This window comes from Armigeres subalbatus, chromosome 2 (assembly GCF_024139115.2).
Source record: "Armigeres subalbatus isolate Guangzhou_Male chromosome 2, GZ_Asu_2, whole genome shotgun sequence".
In the NCBI taxonomy this organism is placed as follows: Eukaryota; Metazoa; Arthropoda; class Insecta; order Diptera; family Culicidae; genus Armigeres; species Armigeres subalbatus.
The window spans coordinates 206,757,941-206,777,476 of record NC_085140.1 but is presented as its reverse complement, the minus strand read 5'-3'; the positions used below and the strand labels follow the sequence as shown (position 1 = coordinate 206,777,476).

The following is a 19,536-nucleotide window of genomic DNA, read 5'->3' as shown; positions in this document are numbered from 1 at the left end:
CATTGGATGCGTCCCTTTAGAGCTTTTCGGAATTGTGTCATTGGTGGAAAAAGGACGTTTTTGAATGGTTTAATATTACTGACCATTTTTTTTTTGAAAAAAAGTCTGATTTGATTTTCCATAAGATTTCTTAAAGAATTTGATAAGATCTTTCTCGTAGAATTTCTAAAGGAATTACCAATAAATCGTCCTGAAATAAATTTTCTGTGGCTTTTCCATAGCAATTTCTTGTAGAGTTCTTTACATAGGATTTTTGTGGATTTTCTGGAAGTGTTTTCTGTGCAACTTGTTTAACAGGGTGGCCACTGAAATTCGCTTTTTAAATTCCTGGTTTTTTCGCTTTTCCCGATAAGTTTCGTCATATTTTTCGGTTTTTTTTTTTACTTGTAAAGAAATCAGGGTAAGAGTTTATGAACTGAAACTTGGTATTTTTATTTGTGACAAAACCGGAGGTCAATACATTTTACTTTTCGATACGGATGCAGGGTACACTTCTCAAGTTTGAAAAACGAGCGCTTCACGAAAAATGATAGACTTTCGTAGCTAATAAAATATTCACATTCCAATCGAATTTCTACACCAATTTTTCGTAAGCATTATGTTTTCTATTCATCTTTAATTTGGAAGGCTAATTTGCCGTGAAGCATTATGGAACACATGTTTTTTAATACAATATTTCAAGATTCCATTACAATATTGGTAGTTTTGGGGAACCGAAAGACTTGCGATTTTTTTCAAGGTGGTAACAATAAATTCCTCCAATTATTTGAAGGTACGAATATGTTGGATATTCCATTAGTTTAGGCCACACATTTTATAGTAGTTTCGTATTCTACTTCTACACTGCCGTAATCTGAAAAAGTGATCTATACGCCATTTTCCAAAAATGGCGTTAACGAGTACTACTCATCGAGCTAGAAAAACATTCATGTTGTAAAATGGCTGTTACGTCACTTTTCCAGATTACGGCAGTACAGTTTGTACAGTCAATTATAGGGCGAACCTTTGAAATAGATACAATAAATTGGCAACAACGTTATATGCGAAATGCTTTGTTCATCAGGCACACTGAAATTGAGTGCTTCATGGCCATGTAATTAGTGTCAACCAGCATTTGCTCAATATGGTAGTACTACATTAGCACGTAATTACAATGGTTTGATTCTTTTCTTAGTTGCAAAACTTTCGTAAGTTTATATGTCACAGGCAATAGACATTGCATGACTTTCTAGTGTGATTCTTCCTTTCTAGAGCATAATGTTCACAGAAAACAGTGAAACGCAGAGTATCTTATAGTATAGCCGGAATATTGTTAATGTTCAGCTCTTGGTTTGATCTTACTCAGCAGACTATTTAAGAATACCTTCCTGACTAGCTGAAGTTTTTTAAATTATCGCAAAATTATGTGAAGAAAGACACAATTATTTTTGATACAGTAAATCAAATTAAATCCACTTAAATCGATGTTTTGAACAGAATTTAGGAATGAAGTAAGTTAAGCAGTGTATAACCGAATCGTAGTAAATGGTATTGCTTTTCTAAAAATCCAAAAAAATATAAAGCAACTAATTTGAACAAATTTAACCCGAAGACCTAAGTCTTTGTTTCCGATCAAAATCATTATTTCGTTTTCTAAATTGAATCTAAATCTAGCAATCCGATGCGTAGATTAATCAATTATTTTGTGTTTCTAGAATTTTGTTTTCATTTTTAAGTTTTCTATCCATTCGAATCAATATTATTCAAAAGTTTGAACGTTTCCTTCCGTAACAAGTTGAAAAATAAAATAGAGTATATGTTTCACCATCAAAACCTCAAAAAAAATCTAGTGACAACACAAACTAAATTTGAGAAAAAAAATCTACTTAATTTTTGTATCTCATACACACTATGTACTAAAACCAAATAATTCAGTTAAAATGCGTCTGAGTAATAAACATTAAAGAGTTTTTTTTTTCCTGAAATCAACTTCATTAAAAACTATGAAACGTTTTGAATGTAACTTGACGAAACATTATTGTTTAAACATTTCTAACGAGTCATTCAGTTATTATTTTCATATTCATTCACTAACTGAAATCTGACTAGCTTCCAAAAACTCATTTTTGAATCAATTTCATAGTTTATAGATGAAGTGAAAGTTCTGGATTGTAGTTTGGTCATGCTGGTTTCCAGAAATCGATTTTGAAGTCTTTCAAGGCTAATTTTTGGCGTAATTTCCTGAGCTTCGAGTTCTGGAAATGCTTACAACATTCTGTAACAATGATCCCAATAAATGTAATCATTGTCTAATTCCATGACTTATCACATTTCCTGGTTATTCGTCTATTTGGCGTCCTTCTGGAAGATCCGAAACATCATTAAACTTGCTTTGATGGACCTTATTGGGATTCGGGGCATACGTGTAAATGAACAGTTCATAAAACTCATCCGTCTCTGAATAGCGAATGATTGACGTGGCCCGTTCTCAAGAATCTGAGTAGCCACCGAAATTCCTCCGGAAAATTCGGAGCCTCCGTAAAAGTGGTCAATTCACGATACTCATAGCGCCCGGAGACCTATAGTGCTATATACCAATCGATTCAAATTGCACTATGGATTCGGAAGTTTTATGGTCAATTTGTTACAGAAAAATGACTTAAAAAAGTGTCACTCATTTTTTGCCACTTATCTCTAACAGCTCGCAACAAAATGCATTCAACACAGAATCCTGTCCCATTGTTTTCTATTTAAAATTGGCCAGTTCGCACTATGACCTCGGAAGTTATGGCCAAAATACATTTTATTTACAGAAAAATCACCTAACAAAATATTACTCATTTTTTTGGCCCTTATCGTTCGCCGATTTGCTCACAACAAGTTTCGCTCATTCCCATTGAAAATTGGCCAGATCGAACTATGGGCTCCGAAGTCTTGTCTTGTCTTAGCACATGGGCTCCGAAGTTATGGACAAAATTTAGTTTTTTACTCAAGAAATGCGTAAATAATCCTCAATTTTTTAAATAGTATTATCCATTACTCTTGTTGAATTACAGTTATTAAAAGCTTAATACCTTGAAATATTATTCCAATAGTGACTTGTTTGATGCTGATTGCATAGATCATACTTGGTTTTCTAAAATGTAATGAAAGTATATTCAGATTAATGCTCGTAAAATGCCATAAATAATCAACTATCCAACTGAATATGCACTCAAAATAGTCTTATATGCACTCTCAATATTTTGAAAGTATTGTGGATTTTGAGCAGATTTTGGAAATTATATATTAACATAAATTTTTCATTTTTTTTTACTTCTTTTTTTTAATTATCAACGCATTCAGGCTTTTGATTGATTATTTTTTGCACAATTCAACTTAATAAAATGTTATTTTCAATATGTTGCAACGTTATTACAAACAATTTACAAACAAATATGTACAAGAAACAGTTATGACACGATTTCTGACATGTCCAAGTTTTGACTGCCGCTAGAATGAATTTTGCCTGCAGCGACCCAACGATAGAACCGCTGCGACTAGTTGTCGCCGTCGCGGCGATGAAATCGCTTAGGTTTGGGGGAGCCTTTATAATGAACGAGAAAGGCATCAACACCAATAGGTGGGATAATCTGTTTTTTTTTAATTCGTTTCTTTTATCTCACAGCTCTGGCGAAAAAAATAACTTTAATACATAATATTTTGTAATGTCAAGAAACCAGAAGCGATGACTAAGAGATCGATGGAAAACTGAGAGATTCGATTAAAAAATCTCGGAGATAATGGAAATTTAGTTTTTTTAGCGGATGTATCCTAGTGTTAACCGATCTCTAATAAAATGTTATTAAGACCTTAAATTGTTTGACATTTCTTATGAAATTTTTCGTTTTTTGAAATATATTAGCATCCCAAGTCAGTCGGGCAATAGAACATTCTTAGCGTATCGGATAAACCTGTCGTTAGCTGTACGGGTACAAAGGAAATGCAAACTCAATTTTGTATATACGTATTAACCTTAAAATAATTATTTACTCTAAGTACTGAAATAAAATGTTGAAATATTCAATACATGTTTGTTAGGTGAATCGATCAATTAATTCGAACTGTTTAGTGTAAATACTTTCATAGCCATACTTCCCAAAAACAATTTTAAGACACTCTTCAGGAAACCAAAAGCATGGAAGTGATCCAAGTGCAAGGCAATATTTAACGAATACTTAATTGATACTCTGTTTCGGGATCGAATTACGAACTAATTACGTTCGAAGAAATTATTTAACCCGCGAGCAAATGACTCACATCTGTCGGTCTACGCAACCGCAATACGGTGCGATGGAGTACCGGGTACCTTATACCTGGGAACTATTACCATACATATCAGCACTATTGCATCGGCCGCGGATGGATGCGCAATGAACGAAAAGCAGTCAGCGAGGCAACAGTTACCTCTTTACTGCAGTAGTCAACATCCGTAGCAGCAAACGAAACGCATGTTAAACGCACGAAAAATGTGCCGAACGAACAGACGCTGCTGTCGGGAATAACGAACGACCCGAAAGCAAATGAATGAAACTGTCTTACAACGTCGCCCGAGAGCAACGTTACCTTTCGTATAATTGCGTGTATGCGACTGTCGCATATGAACCGATAGCACGGCTGTCATGGTTAAACAAAGGCGACAATCATTGGTGGGCTGTAATGATGCGGTACATTTGGAAAGCCTGGTCTGGTAAGCTTCCCAGGGAAGCTGTTCTCGTCCATAATTTTCCATAGCTCTACGCGGTCTATACTGTCGTATGCCGCCTTGAAATCAACGAACAGATGGTGCGTTGGGACCTGGTATTCACGGCATTTTTGAAGGATTTGCCGTACAGTAAAGATCTGGTCCGTTGTCGAGCGGCCGTCAACGAAGCCGGCTTGATAACTTCCCACGAACTCGTTCACTAATGGTGACAGACGACGGAAGATGATCTGGGATATCACTTTGTAGGCGGCATTAAGGATGGTGATCGCTCGAAAGTTCTCACACTCCAGTTTGTCGCCTTTCTTGTAGATGGGGCATATAACCCCTTCCTTCCACTCCTCCGGTAGCTGTTCGGTTTCCCAGATTCTGACTATCAGTTTGTGCAGGCAAGTGGCCAGCTTTTCCGGGCCCATCTTGATGAGCTCAGCTCCGATACCATCCTTACCAGCTGCTTTATTGGTCTTTAGCTGTTGAATGGCATCCTTAACTTCTCTCAAGGTGGGGGCTGGTTGGCTTCCATCGTCCGCTGAACTGACGTAGTCATTGTCGTATCCAGAATTTTCTTTGGCAGGATGGAATAGAATACGCTCCGATCATCTCAACAATCGTACACAGAATGACGCTCCTAGAAAAGGATATCTCTTTTTTCTCTTTCATGCCTATTCGAGTGAGACGCAACTCTGCGTTTTGTTGTTTCCTTTTGCATAGGGACGCATTCATGTTGCGTTCTCTTGAGGCCCAGTTGCCAGATTTTGAGATACATACCTTTTTTTTTTTTTAGTATCTTAAATATTACACAGCAAAAAAAGTTGTTGAATATTACATCAAAATCGCTGCAACCCATTGATTCCATCGCCTGTTTAATATTACATTGTGCGATGTACTCGACAGCTTGCTGTGTAACAAACAAGAGCGACGTAATTTCTTTCGATGTAATAAATAAAGTGATGTAATTGAGACGATGTAAAAGAATGCAATGTAAAACCATGCGTACTGCATGGCATTGAATAAATTTATTTTGGTGAATTAATTTTCATAGTGTGGCATTTTCGTTTTTAAATTTATTTTCATTGAATTGGCATGATATTTAAGTGTTTTCATATTTCTATTTATTTTATAATATAAATTTCTATTATTTACATAATGTTATGCCCACAGATGAAATCAATCCCATCGAAACGCTCTAACTCTTCCTGTACGCCTTTTGTGGGATGGGCTAACAGAGGAGTTCCCGGCATCTTCGGATACTTCTCCAGCTAATGATCGATACCATCCTTCAACAGGACCAGAATAATTTGATTGTCGTTTGGGCACTGACAGTAATCGTGGAAAACAACATAGCCGAGCGGCTCGGAAGCGTCACGTCAAACGCTGAAAACGAGAAAAAAAATTAGTATAAAGCGTTAAAAGATACTTTTAGAACGATTCATGTTTTGTTATTTTTAGAAAAAACATCACTGATGATTCCCCAGAATTGCCTCGAAGAACGCTCTGAAGGATTTTCTATAGTTCACATGGAGAAAATTCAGATTGCATATATGGGAAACCTTTTGGGATTCCGAAAGGTATCTTTCTGGAATTTCTAAAGGATCACTCTAGAATTACGAAGGATATCCTTCTGAAATTCTGAACAGAAGATTCTGCAAATAATACTTCTAAGATGCTGAAAAGATTCCTGGGATACTGAACAGAATCTTCATGGAATTTTAGAAAGAAACCTGAGATAATGAAAAAAATCCATCTGAGATTCTGAAAAGAACCATCTGGGATGCTGAATGCAATTCTTTTGGAGATCCAAATGGAGTCCTAATGGGATTCCAAATGAAATTTTTCTGGGATTCCGAGAAAAAATCTTCTGGTATTCCAAAGGGCATCCTTTCTGGGATCTGAAGGGAAAACTAATGATATTTCAAAATAAGTCCATATGGGATACAAAAGGTTGAAGGGAATCCTAATGATATTCCAAAGGTAATCGAAAAAACGAAGCATCATGAGTTTTCGAAGGGAATCCATATGGGATTTTGAAGGGAGTTCTTATGGGGTTCAGAGTGGAATCTTTATGACACTCCGAAATAAATCCCTATGGGGTTCAAATAAAAACCTAATGAGATTCCAAAGGTAATCCCCGAAAATAAATCCGAAACGAATTCTTTTGGGATTCCGATAGTAATTTTTCGGGAATTCTGAAGGAAATCCTTCGAAGATTCTGAAGGGAATCCTTCAGAGATTCCAGGGAAGTTCTTCGGGGAATACGAAGGGTATATTTAAAGGATTCCGAAGTGATTCTTTTGGGAACTCCGAAAAGAATCCTTATATAAATATTTCTGAGAGTTTTCAGTTACAGTGAATCCTTTTGAGATTACAATGTGTGTCCTATAGGTTCCGAAGGTAATACTTTAAGCATGCCGAAGCGAATTCTTTTGGAAATGCAAAGCGAATCCTTTTGGACTCCGATGAGAATCCTATAAGGATTTCTAAGGGAATCGTAAGATTCCGAAGTAAATCGTTTCTGGATACCAAGACAAAACCTTTTGGCATTTTCAAGAGCATCCTCTTGGTTTTTTTATTCGTTTTTAAAAAGGCATTCCTTGGAAGACCTGGAAGGATTCTTTTTGTATACCAAACAGAATCCTTTTGAAACTCTGAAGGGGGATTGTGAAGGGAATCCTTCTGTAACCCATACGAATTTTCTTCAGAATCCCATAAAGATCACCTTTAGAATTTCAAAATCCCTTTGGAATTTCATAATGATTTTATTCGGAATCCCCATTAGCATTTCCTCAGGAAGCCCGTTAGGATTCCCTTCACTTCGGAATCCGGTAAGGATTCGCTCCGGAATCTGGTAAGGATTGCTTCGGAATCTAATAAGTAATCCCATCGGAATTCGGTAAGGAAACTTGGAATTCCTTGGGGAATCCTTCGAAGATTCTTTAGGGAATCCCTCTGCAAGTTTCGGTGATACTTTGGGGAATCCTTTCGGGATTTCTTGGGGACTCCTTTGGGGATTCCTTGGGGAATCCTTTCGGGATTCCTTGGGGAATCCTTTCGGGATTCCTTGGGGAATCCTTTCGGGATTCCTTGGGGAATCCTTTCGGGATTCCTTCGGGAATCCTTTCGGGATTCCTTCGGGAATCCTTTCGGGATTCCTTCGGGAATCCTTTCGGGATTCCTTCGGGAATCCTTTCGGGATTCCTTCGGGAATCCTTTCGGGATTCCTTCGGGAATCCTTTCGGGATTCCTTCGGGAATCCTTTCGGGATTCCTTCGGGAATCCTTTCGGGATTCCTTCGGGAATCCTTTCGGGATTCCTTCGGGAATCCTTTCGGGAATCCTTTCGGGATTTCTTGGGGAATCCTTTCGAGATTCCTTGGGAAATCCTTTCGAGATTCCTTGGGAAATCCTTTCATGATTCCTTGGGAAATCCTTTCGGGATTCCTTGGGGAATCCTTTCGGGATTCCTTGGGGAATCCTTTCGGGATTCCTTGAGGAATCCTTTCGGGATTCCTTGGGGAATCCTTTCGGGATTCCTTGGGGAATCCTTTCGGGATTCCTTGGGGAATCCTTTCCGGGATTCCTTGGGGAATCCTTTCAGGATTCCTTGGGAGTCCTTTCAGGATTCCTTGGGGAATCCTTTCGATTCCTTGGGGAATCCTTTCCGGGATTCCTTGGGGAATCCTTTCGATTCCTTGGGAATCCTTTCCAGGATTCCTTGGGGAATCCTTTCCGGGATTCCTTGGGGAATCCTTTCGATTCCTTGGGGAATCCTTTCCGATTCCTTGGGGAATCCTTTCGATTCCTTGGGGAATCCTTTCGGGATTCCTTGGGGAATCCTTTCAGGATTCCTTGGGGAATCCTTTCCGGGATTCCTTGGGGAATCCTTTCCTTCGATTCCTTGGGAATCCTTTCGATTCCTTGGGAATCCTTTCGGGATTCCTTGGGGAATCCTTTCGGGATTCCTTGGGGAATCCTTTCGGGATTCCTTGGGGAATCCTTTCGATTCCTTGGGAATCCTTTCGATTCCTTGGGAATCCTTTTCGATTCCTTGGGAATCCTTTCAGGATTCCTTGGGGAATCCTTTCGATTCCTTGGGAATCCTTTTCGTTCCTTGGGGAATCCTTTCATTCCTTGGGAATCCTTTCAGATTCCTTGGGAATCCTTTCCGGGATTCCTTGGGAATCCTTTCGATTCCTTAGAATCCTTTCGGGATTCAGGGGAATCCTTTCGATTCCTTGGGGAATCCTTTCGATTCCTTGGGAATCCTTTCGATTCCTTGGGGAATCCTTTCCGGGATTCCTTGGGGAATCCTTTCAGGATTCCTTGGGGAATCCTTTCGATTCCTTGGGGAATCCTTTCGATTCCTTGGGAATCCTTTCGGGATTCCCTGGGGGAATCCTTTCGGGATTCCCTGGGGGAATCCTTTCGGGATTCCCTGGGGGAATCCTTTCGGGATTCCCTGGGAGAATCCTTTCGGGATTCCCTGGGAGAATCCTTTCGGGATTCCCTGGGGGAATCCTTTCGGGATTCCTTGAGGAATCCTTTCGGGATTCCTTGAGGAATCCTTTCGGGATTCCTTGAGGAATCCTTTCGGGATTCCTTGAGGAATCCTTTCGGGATTCCTTGAGGAATCCTTTCGGGATTCCTTGAGGAATCCTTTCGGGATTCCTTGGGGAATCCTTTCGGGATTCCTTGGGGAATCCTTTCGGGATTCCTTTCGGGATTCCTTGGGGAATCCTTTCGGGATTCCTTGGGGAATCCTTTCGGGATTCCTTGGAGAATCCTTTCGGGATTCCTTGGGGAATACTTCCGGGATTACTTGGGGAATCCTTTCGGGATTCCTTGGGGAATCCTTCCGGGATTCCTTGGGGAATCCTTCTCCTTGTGGAATCCTTTCGGGATTTCTTGGGGAATCCTTCCGGGATTCCTTGGGGAATCCTTCTCCTTGGGGAATCCTTCCGGGATTCCTTGGGGAATCCTTCCGGGATTCCTTGGGGAATCCTTCCGGGATTCCTTGGGGAATCCTTCCGGGATTCCTTGGGGAATCCTTCCGGGATTCCTTGGGGAATCCTTCCGAATTCCTTGGGGAATCCTTCCGGGATTCCTTGGGGAATCCTTCCGATTCCTTGGGAATCCTTCCGATTCCTTGGGGAATCCTTCCGATTCCTTGGGGAATCCTTCCGGGATTCCTTGGGGAATCCTTCCGGGATTCCTTGGGGAATCCTTTCGGGATTCCTTAGGGAATCCTTCCGGGATTCCTTAGGGAATCCTTCCAGGATTCCTTGGGGAATCCTTCCGGGATTCCTTGGGGAATCCTTCCGGGATTCCTTGGGGAATCCTTCCGGGATTCCTTGGGGAATCCTTCCGGCATTCCTTGGGGAATCCTTTCGGGATTCCTTCCGGGATTCCTTGGGGAATCCTTCCCGGATTCCTTGGGGAATCCTTCCCGGATTCCTTGGGGAATCCTTCCCCGATTCCTTGGGGAATCCTTCCCGGATTCCTTGGGGAATCCTTCCCGGATTCCTTGGGGAATCCTTCCCGGATTCCCTGGAGAATCCTTCCCGGATTCCTTGGGAATCCTTCCCGGATTCCTTGGGAATCCTTCCCGGATTCCTTGGGGAATCCTTCCGGGATTCCTTGGGGAATCCTTCCGGGATTCCTTGGGAATCCTCCCGGGATTCCTTGGGAATCCTCCCGGGATTCCTTGGGAATCCTTCCGATTCCTTGGGAATCCTTCCGATTCCTTGGGAATCCTTCCGGGATTCCTTGGGGAATCCTTCCGATTCCTTGGGGAATCCTTCCGGGATTCCTTGGGGAATCCTTCCGGGATTCCTTGGGGAATCCTTCCGGGATTCCTTGGGGAATCCTTCCGGGATTCCTTGTGGAATCCAGGGTGGCCACTGAAACTCGATTTTCAAATTCCCGGTTTTTCCCGCTTTTCCCGGTAATTTTTGTCAAATTTTCCCGGTTTTAATTTAACTTGAAAAAAATCAGGGTAAGAGTTTTCTTACCTTTATACTTAAATTATTAATTAACTAATTTGAACAAAGATTTAACCCGAGGACAATCTTTGTTTCCGACCAAAATAATGATTCAGTTTTCTAAAAAAGATTTAAACACATTTTAGGCAATCAAAAATTCAATTCGTAATTTATTCAATTTTACTTTTTTTAATTTCTAGAATTAATGTCTAGAAAGTAAATCTTGGATTTTTTATTGGAAACTTTGAACGTTCCCATTCAATATTAGTATATTGAAATGTTCTAAGCTATGGAACCTTTTCATTATTCCCCGTGTAACAAATTAGAAAACTTTCTTAGAGTATCTTTTTCACCATCATAACCTTCTATTATATTAGGTTAGGCCGATACAAATATTTAAAATTTATTTTATCTCCCCCCCCCCCTTGGATTTGTTGGCCAAAAAATAATATTTTGAGGGGGCAACAAAATAAAATTCGGATAATTTTGAGGATTTTCAAAACATTCTTTAACAAATCCGAGGAGTTTTTTTTATTTTTTCATTTTAATATTTATTTCTTTTCATCCCCCCTTGACCTTTCGGAGATCAGTAGGACAAAATGTTAATTAAATATTTGTAACGGCCTTAGTTGTGGAAAAAAACTAAACTATGACGAGCGCGGTGATCGCCTTATAAGCAGGTGGTCGTAGGTTCAATTCCAGACTCGTCCCTTTCCTACTTTGTATTTCTATCTTAGTTATTTCTGTGTTTTACGTTCTACCAAAACGATTCCTACTGTTAAATCCTTCCACACTAACAATTCCAAAACCTCCTGTGGTACCTATGAGAGGTCGTAGAGTTCTCTGCATTTTTCTTAAGTAGGTGTCCAACTAGCCATCCTTCCTCCTCCTCAGTATTCACAAGGACGTGGCTAAGACAGATCTCGTCTATTGGAGAGTGCATTGCTTTCATCTAAGAGATGGTGATTAGTCTCAAATTAATATCTGTGGTAACGGATGAAAGTGATGCTACTCTCATTCGCGAAGTCGAAGCAAATTCTGCTCTTCCCTTCTATGGGAAACACCATTGCTATCTGTCAGAGTTTGAGTGAAACATGGCCGCCATCTCCTCCTCTCTGTTGCTCTACTGTAAAAACCCATAAAGAACTGTCATTGTTTGTGTGAAGAATTTGCGAAAAAAATACTAGACTAAGGATATTTTACTCTTTAGAATATTACAGACATATTCACGAAGATTTAAAAATCTACCATTTTCAATGATTTGTAGAATTTTCAAATATAATTTAAAACAACTCTTAAACATGTGTTAAAATATATATTATTTACCATATTTTTTTTTCGAATTCTGTGCAATTGGAAATTACATACAAATAACAGAAGTACATACAAATGCAAACTTGGACATTAGAAGAATAACTAAAAGATAAAAACATTCATTTGAAAAAATGAATATTTCGATATTCGATTCTATGCTTTTATGTCTTATAATATTTATTATATATGGCCGGGGTGAAATACTCATATTTTTGCCCAAGTTTAGGTCCTATACTAAAGGATATCCCTCAACCCCATAACTGAGGATATCCTACAACAAATGTACGCATACGTACAAAATATAGCAAGTCAGTCAAAAAGCCGATTACTCGAAATTGAAATCAAAATGATCTAGAGGCAAATGGATCTGGAAAAAAACTACTTATTTTTTTACCTCACACATTATGTACTAAAATCAGATAACTCAGTTAGAATGCGATTGAATAATGAAAATCAAAGAGTAAATATTTCCCTTTATATCAACTTCATTAAAAACATTGAAGAATTTTGAATGTAAGTTGTCCAAAATTTATTTTTTCCCGGTTCATGTTCTGAATTCCCGGTTTTTCCCGCTTTTTTTCCCGGTGACTTCAATTTCCCGTCTTTTTCCCGCTTTTCCCGTTTTTCCCGGTTCGGTGGCCACCCTGGGAATCCTTCCGGGATTCCTTGGGGAATCCTTCCGGGATTCCTTGGGGAATCCTTCCGGGATTCCTTGGGGAATTCTTCCGGGATTCCTTGGGGAATCCTTCCGGGATTCCTTGGGGAATCCTTCCGGGATTCCTTGGGGAATCCTTCCGGGATTCCTTGGGGACCCCTTCCGGGATTCCTTGGGGAATCCTTCCGATTCCTTGGGGAATCCTTCCGGGATTCCTTGGGGAATCCTTCCGATTCCTTGGGGAATCCTTCCGATTCCTTGGAGAATCCTTCCGATTCCTTGGGGAATCCTTCCGGGATTCCTTGGGGAATCCTTCCGGGATTCCTTGGGAATCCTTCCGATTCCTTGGGGAATCCTTCCGATTCCTTGGGAATCCTTCCGCATTCCTTGGGGATCGCTAAAGGATTCCTTCGGAATCGCTAAAGGATTCCTTCGGAATCGCTAAAGGATTCCTTCGGAATCGCTAAAGGATTCCCTTCGCAATCGCTAAAGGATTCCTTCGCAATCGCTAAAGGATTCCTTCGGAATCGCTAAAGGATTCCCTTCGGAATCGCTAAAGGATTCCTTCGGAATCGCTAAAGGATTCCCTTCGAATCGCTAAAGGATTCCCTTCGGAATCGCTAAAGGATTCCCTTCGAATCGCTAAATGATTCCTTGGGAATCGCTAAAGGATTCCCTTCGGAATCGCTAAAGGATTCCCTTCGGAATCGCTAAAGGATTCCCTTCGGAATCGCTAAAGGATTCCCTTCGGAATCGCTAAAGGATTCCCTTCGGAATCGCTAAAGGATTCCCTTCGGAATCGCTAAAGGATTCCCTTCGGAATCGCTAAAGGATTCCCTTCGGAATCGCTAAAGGATTCCCTTCGGAATCGCTAAAGGATTCCCTTCGGAATCGCTAAAGGATTCCCTTCGGAATCGCTAAAGGATTCCCTTCGGAATCGCTAAAGGATTCCCTTCGGACTCCCTAAAGGATTCCCTTCGGACTCCCTAAAGGATTCCCTTCGGTATCCCTAAAGGATTCCCGTCGGGATCCCGAAAGGATTCCCGTCGGAATCCCTAAAGGATTCCCGTCGGAATCCCCAAAGCATTCCCGTCGGAATCCCTAAAGGATTCCCGTCGGAATCCCTAAAGGATTCCCGTCCGAATCCCTAAAGGATTCCCGTCCGAATCCCTAAAGGATTCCCGTCCGAATCCCTAAAGGATTCCCGTCCGAATCCCTAGAGGATTCCCTTCGAAATCCCTAAAGGATTCCCGTCAGAATCCCTAAAGGATTCCCGTCGGAATCCCTAAAGGATTCCCGTCGGAATCCCTAAAGGTTTCCCGTCGGAATCCCTAAAGGTTTCCCGTCGGAATCCCTAAAGGTTTCCCGTCGGAATCCCTAAAGGATCCCCGTCGGAATCCCTAAAGGATTCTTGTCCAAATCCCTAAAGGATTCCCGTCCAAACCCCTAAAGGATTTCCGTCGAAATCCCTAAAGGATTCCCGTCGGAATCCCTAAAGGTTTCCCGTCGGAATCCCTAAAGGTTCCCCGTCGGAATCCCTAAAGGTTTCCCGTCGGAATCCCTAAAGGATTCCCGTCGGAATCCCTAAAGGATTCCCGTCGGAATCCCTAAAGGATTCCCGTCGGAATCCCTAAAGGATTCCCGTCGGAAATCCAAAGGATTCCCGTCGGAATCCCTAAAGGATTCCCGTCGAAATCCCCAAAGGATTCCCGTCGAAATCCCCAAAGGATTCCCGTCGAAATCCCCAAAGGATTCCCGTCGAAATCCCCAAAGGATTCCCGTCGAAATCCCCAAAGGATTCCCGTCGGAATCCCTAAAGGATTCCCGTCGGAATCCCTAAAGGATTCCCGTCGGAATCCGTAAAGGATTCCCGTCGGAATCCGTAAAGGATTCCCGTCGGAATCCGTAAAGGATTCCCGTCGGAATCCGTAAAGGATTCCCGTCGGAATCCGTAAAGGATTCCCGTCGGAATCCGTAAAGGATTCCCGTCGGAATCCGTAAAGGATTCCCGTCGGAATCCGTAAAGGATTCCCTTCGGAATCCCTCAAGGATTCCCTTCGGAATCCCTCAAGGATTCCCTTCGGAAGCCCTAAAGGATTCCCTTCGGAAGCCCTAAAGGATTCCCTTCGGAAGCCCTAAAGGATTCCCTTCGGAAGCCCTAAAGGATTCCCTTCGGAAGCCCTAAAGGATTCCCTTCGGAAGCCCTAAAGGATTCCCTTCGGAAGCCCTAAAGGATTCCCTTCGGAAGCCCTAAAGGATTCCCTTCGGAAGCCCTAAAGGATTCCCTTCGGTATCCCTAAAGGATTTCCTTCGGAATGCCTCGCGGAACGCATAAAGAATTTACTGTCGAAACCTAGAAGGTTACCTTATATGTAGCCTAGCGTGGCTCAAATTAGTATGGGAAAAACTTTGTTCAATTTTTTTGATGGGCCGCCCTCTTATTCGGTTCTATTTGATGCCCTGATGCTCTGGACAAAATTTCAGCCAACTCGGTCAACGTTTGGGCAGTGCTAAACTCGTTGGAAGTTTATATGGAAAAATATCACCATGCATGCAAAAATTCCTTGCGGAATCTTAAAATGATTATCTGCGGAATCTCAAAAGAATTTCCGGTGGAATGCCAAAAGATTACCTCCAGAATCTTGAAAGGATTTAATTCGAGATCGCGAAAGGATTCACTTCAGATTCGATATGGAATTGCAGAAGGATTCGCTTCGCAATCGCGAATGATTCGTTTAGGAATCACAATCACTTCGGAATAGCAGAATGATTCCCTTCGGAGTCCTTAAATGATTCACTTCGGAATCACTAACGGATTCCTTTCGAAATTCCCTTCGGAACCTACGAACTCTACGGACACGAGACGTGTACGATGCTCGTGGAACCCCAGCTCAAAATTCTCGAAAGGGCTGTTTTCCATCTATGGTAGGTTGCAGATGATGAACGGTATATGTGGATGAGTGGATGAATCACGAGTTGCATCAGCTGTTAGGGGAACTACCCATCGTTCACACCGCGAAAATCGGATGACTGCGGTGGGCCGGGCAGAATGTCGAACAGTAATCCGGTGAAAATGGTTCTCGACAACGATCGACGGGAACAAAATGCGAGGTGCACAGCGAGCAAGTGGATGGATCAGGTGGAAGACGATTTGCGGATGGCGGCATGCAGCCATGCACCAAGCTAAACGGAGAAGACTTTTAAGCACTTCACACTTCTTAACATGCTACCTCCGACTTGGGTATGAGAAAATAAAAAATAATGCGAAAACAATGATCCTGGATTCCATTTTTGTTTTGTTTTTAGAATCCTAAAAATTATTCTTCGGAATCCAAAAATAATTTTCTTCTGATTCTCAAAAGATTTTTTCTTACAATCCGGTTTCAGTGGAAAAAAAAACAATTAGGATTCCAGGCGGATTATATTCGGAAGTCCTACGATTCTTCTGAGAATATTAATCGAATACGTTAAGAAAATCGTTTGAGGACCTCGAGCAATCAACGCACACTTTATGTACATACGCATTTCGATTCTAGAATAAGTTACTTTCCCAGGATGACTTACCCGCACCAATGCAGAATGAATTTCATCTTGCCTCCCATGTTGCCGTCTCAGGAATTTCCTATCGTAACGCATCGCATATAAGCTTGTCTCCTTGCTGTCGCCCGACCCCGAGAATGATTGTGTCCGTCCCAAGCTCGTCTGTGCAACGGTAAGGACTTAGAGAATGAACCAGCAAGATTTACTGGACAGCCAATAAATGCGCTTCCGGAGGTATTTTCTCGTCCTGCTGGTGGAGAACCTCCTGATTTCCCTTCCTAGAATTAAGAGCCACAAACGTGATTTTATCTTTACTTCCAAACTATGGATGTCGCCATACTTACAGTCATCTTCGTCGGCAGCCCGTCCAGCTCCTTCCGGTCATATGACGACGGGATGCCTTCAATCACTTCAAGGAGTTGCGTCGTTGCTGTATCTTGCGTGGAACCTGTACAAGAACGGCGAAGGAGCTCAAAAGCGGGGCACATACGGGCCGTCTGTAGATTGTAACGTTGAGGCAGAGCATAATCTGCCGGAAGGGCCAGAAGAAGCAACCTCTAGCGCACTACCACCACTATATAGAGTCTAAAATTATCCAATTTTAACTACAAAATTTTAATTTTAAACGATAAAATTAACAAATAGATTTAAAACAATCTCCCGGTAACACGGGTAACACGAACTGAAAATAAACATGGCACCTCACCACTCGAATCTCAAAACTGCACTGATGTCAGTCAGGACAGTGTTGCGAGATTTAAAATTAATTTTCTTTGAATGCGAAATTACACCATTTCTGTGTAATATTAACTCATAACCATATGCACTCGATGGGTTGCATTTATTGCTATGTAATTTTAACTAATGTCAGCAATTAATATTACACAAGTAATATGTAATGAGAAAAAGTGATTTAGGTTCTGTGTAATTTCAGGAGAGATGTAGTATTACATTGAATTATTGTTAATTTTGCATATTGAAATTTTGATTACATCGATTGTTTTAGTAAATCGTTATGATTACGTCGATGCACATTACAATAATTTTTGCTGTGTATGTAAATAAATTTTATCCCACAATCTTATTTATTTTTTTTTTTTTTATTTTTTTGCTGTATCACTACATTCATCCCCATCTGTACTCTATACTGTTGAATATCATATTATATTTCTTACAAAACGAGCCCTTGATTGCCAACATCCCTTAACCACCATGTTATTCAATTTCTTCATTTATCGTCTAGATCTTCTGGTCTGAATGAAAAAACGACTAATATATATATATATATATATTTTTTTATATTATACATAGAACTTGTAGAACAACAACTTTTATCTTTCAAATATTCTTCCTCCTGAAGGCTAGCACATGGTTCGATCCAAAGTGCATGCTGTATGCTCCATATATACTATACAGCTGCCTACCCAACTCCATTAAATTCTTGATATCAGTCTGTCGATTCCGCTTTATTCTTAATAAAGGCTAAAGAAGAGAACTCATATGCCAATCAATTTAAATCACTTTTCTGTAATTCCTCAAGCCACATTTAATTTTTTTTTAATTTTATCTATTTTTTTTCCATCAATCACGTAGCTGCACCACATCAAGTATTTTTACTTTTGTTTGAGGGTAAATGTCTATATTAAATTTATTATTTTTATTATTATTATTGATACATATTGTAATTATCGTCTAGATGTACATATGAATTTAATGGGAAATAACGGAACGTAACAATCCAAAAAACATTTTTTTTTTCGGCGAGTTAGTGATTTCGACGAGTCTGTAGTCACCAGTTAATATTAAATAATGATGTTTCGGTAGATTTCTGGTAGCGTGTATAGTTTGATAGTTGTTAAGTTCTGTCAAAACAAAAAAGGTTAAAAAATGAAACTACGACGCAACAAATTTTCGTTTACCTGTTTACTGTCATGAAGCAAAAACGGCGATTTTCCTGCTTTTCGGTTAAAAAAACAATTTCATCCGGTACCGAAATTGTTTTATTTGCAGTGAATAGTGTCGGTCATTCGGTCAGGAGCGAATTAGTAAAACACCCGGTAGATGTACATATCGTCAAATCTGCTCGGTCGGTTAATTGTTGATCGTTGTCGCAAATTCCGGTATCCTTCTGATAGTGATGGTTCGGCAGCCAATTCACCTTGGATCTGTTGTGATTCCTCTTCGGTGGTTTCTGTTTCGGTGTCTCGCGACTGAGGAGCTGGCGCTAGTTTTACGTCTTGTACATTTCTACCATACTGAATGCCTGATCTATTCATGACTACTACCTTTGCACCATCTCTGGCAACGACCTCGAAGCGCTCATTCATGAATGTTGGGTCTGTTTTACACCTTTTCTGACTGGCAAGTAGAACAATATCGCCGATTTTGATATCGCTTATCTTAGCACCTCGAACCCGATCTGCGTACTGCTTAGACACCAGTTTGGTCTCTGTATCCAGTTCCACAATCTCCGTTCGGTCGAGTTGATTGGATTCTTCAGAGTTGGACGACTTCCAAAGCCCAGGAAAATTACCTCTATATTTCCACCCGACCATAAGTTCGAATGGGGTAACTAACAATCGGGAATGCGGTATAAAAGTGTTATGTCTATGGACATACTGTTGGAGTGCTGTTCGCCAGGGAGTTCCCTCCAATTTAGATGCTGACAAGGCCTTGATGATTCCCGAATTTTGTCTTTCCACAGCCCCATTACTCTGCGGGCTGAGAGGAACAGATTTACGTACTTTTACTCCTCTGTCCTCCCAGTATGTGACAAAAGCGGAACTTTGGAACGGGGGACCATTGTCGCTCTGTATGACACAAGGAAATCCCCACGTTCTAAAAACGTCAACCAAAGCCGCATTTGTTGACGATGCATCGATGGATTTCATTTCCACCACAGTCAGGTAGCGTGAATACGTATCCGTCACAACCAAATATTCTCCAGAACCAAATCCAGGTAAGGCAAGAAAATCAATTTGAAGCATTTGCCACGGTCCTTCGGGTAATTCTCGTGAAGTAAGAGGTAACGGCGGGTTACGTCTTGATAGTTGGGCACAAGTAGTGCATCTCTTCATGAAATTGGTTATTTCCGTAGACATTCTAGGCCACCAAAAATACTCCCGCATAACACGCTTCATTGCCACTTCTCCGATATGGCCGCCATGTGCAGATTCAAGAGCTTTGTCTCGCAGCGATCGGGGAAGAATTACTCTGTCCTCTTTGAAAACCATATTTCCACAAGGCCTCAGATTTTGTTTTTGAGCCTCAAATGCTCGCATATCTGTGGGCCATTTGTTCGTTAACAATGCTTGTCTCACAGATGTCAAT

The 19,536-nt window shown here is 40.9% G+C and overlaps 1 protein-coding gene and 1 long non-coding RNA gene across 2 annotated transcripts; both read right to left on the bottom strand.

Moving 5' to 3' along the window:
- Positions 1-5,884: 5,884 nt before the first annotated feature.
- LOC134215803 (uncharacterized) lies at positions 5,885-16,894 on the bottom strand. Its single transcript, XR_009980316.1, has 3 exons — positions 16,551-16,894; positions 16,231-16,484; positions 5,885-6,094 (listed from the first exon to the last, which is right to left on the bottom strand). It is a non-coding gene; the product is annotated as an uncharacterized LOC134215803 (long non-coding RNA).
- Positions 16,895-17,881: 987 nt separating this feature from the next.
- Positions 17,882-19,536, bottom strand: LOC134215802 (uncharacterized protein K02A2.6-like). The gene is made up of 2 exons (XM_062694915.1): positions 18,126-19,536; positions 17,882-18,068 (listed from the first exon to the last, which is right to left on the bottom strand). Exon 1 carries the CDS (start codon positions 19,485-19,487, stop codon positions 18,249-18,251), a length of 1,239 nt encoding a protein of 412 aa, XP_062550899.1. The 5' UTR covers positions 19,488-19,536; the 3' UTR covers positions 17,882-18,068; positions 18,126-18,248.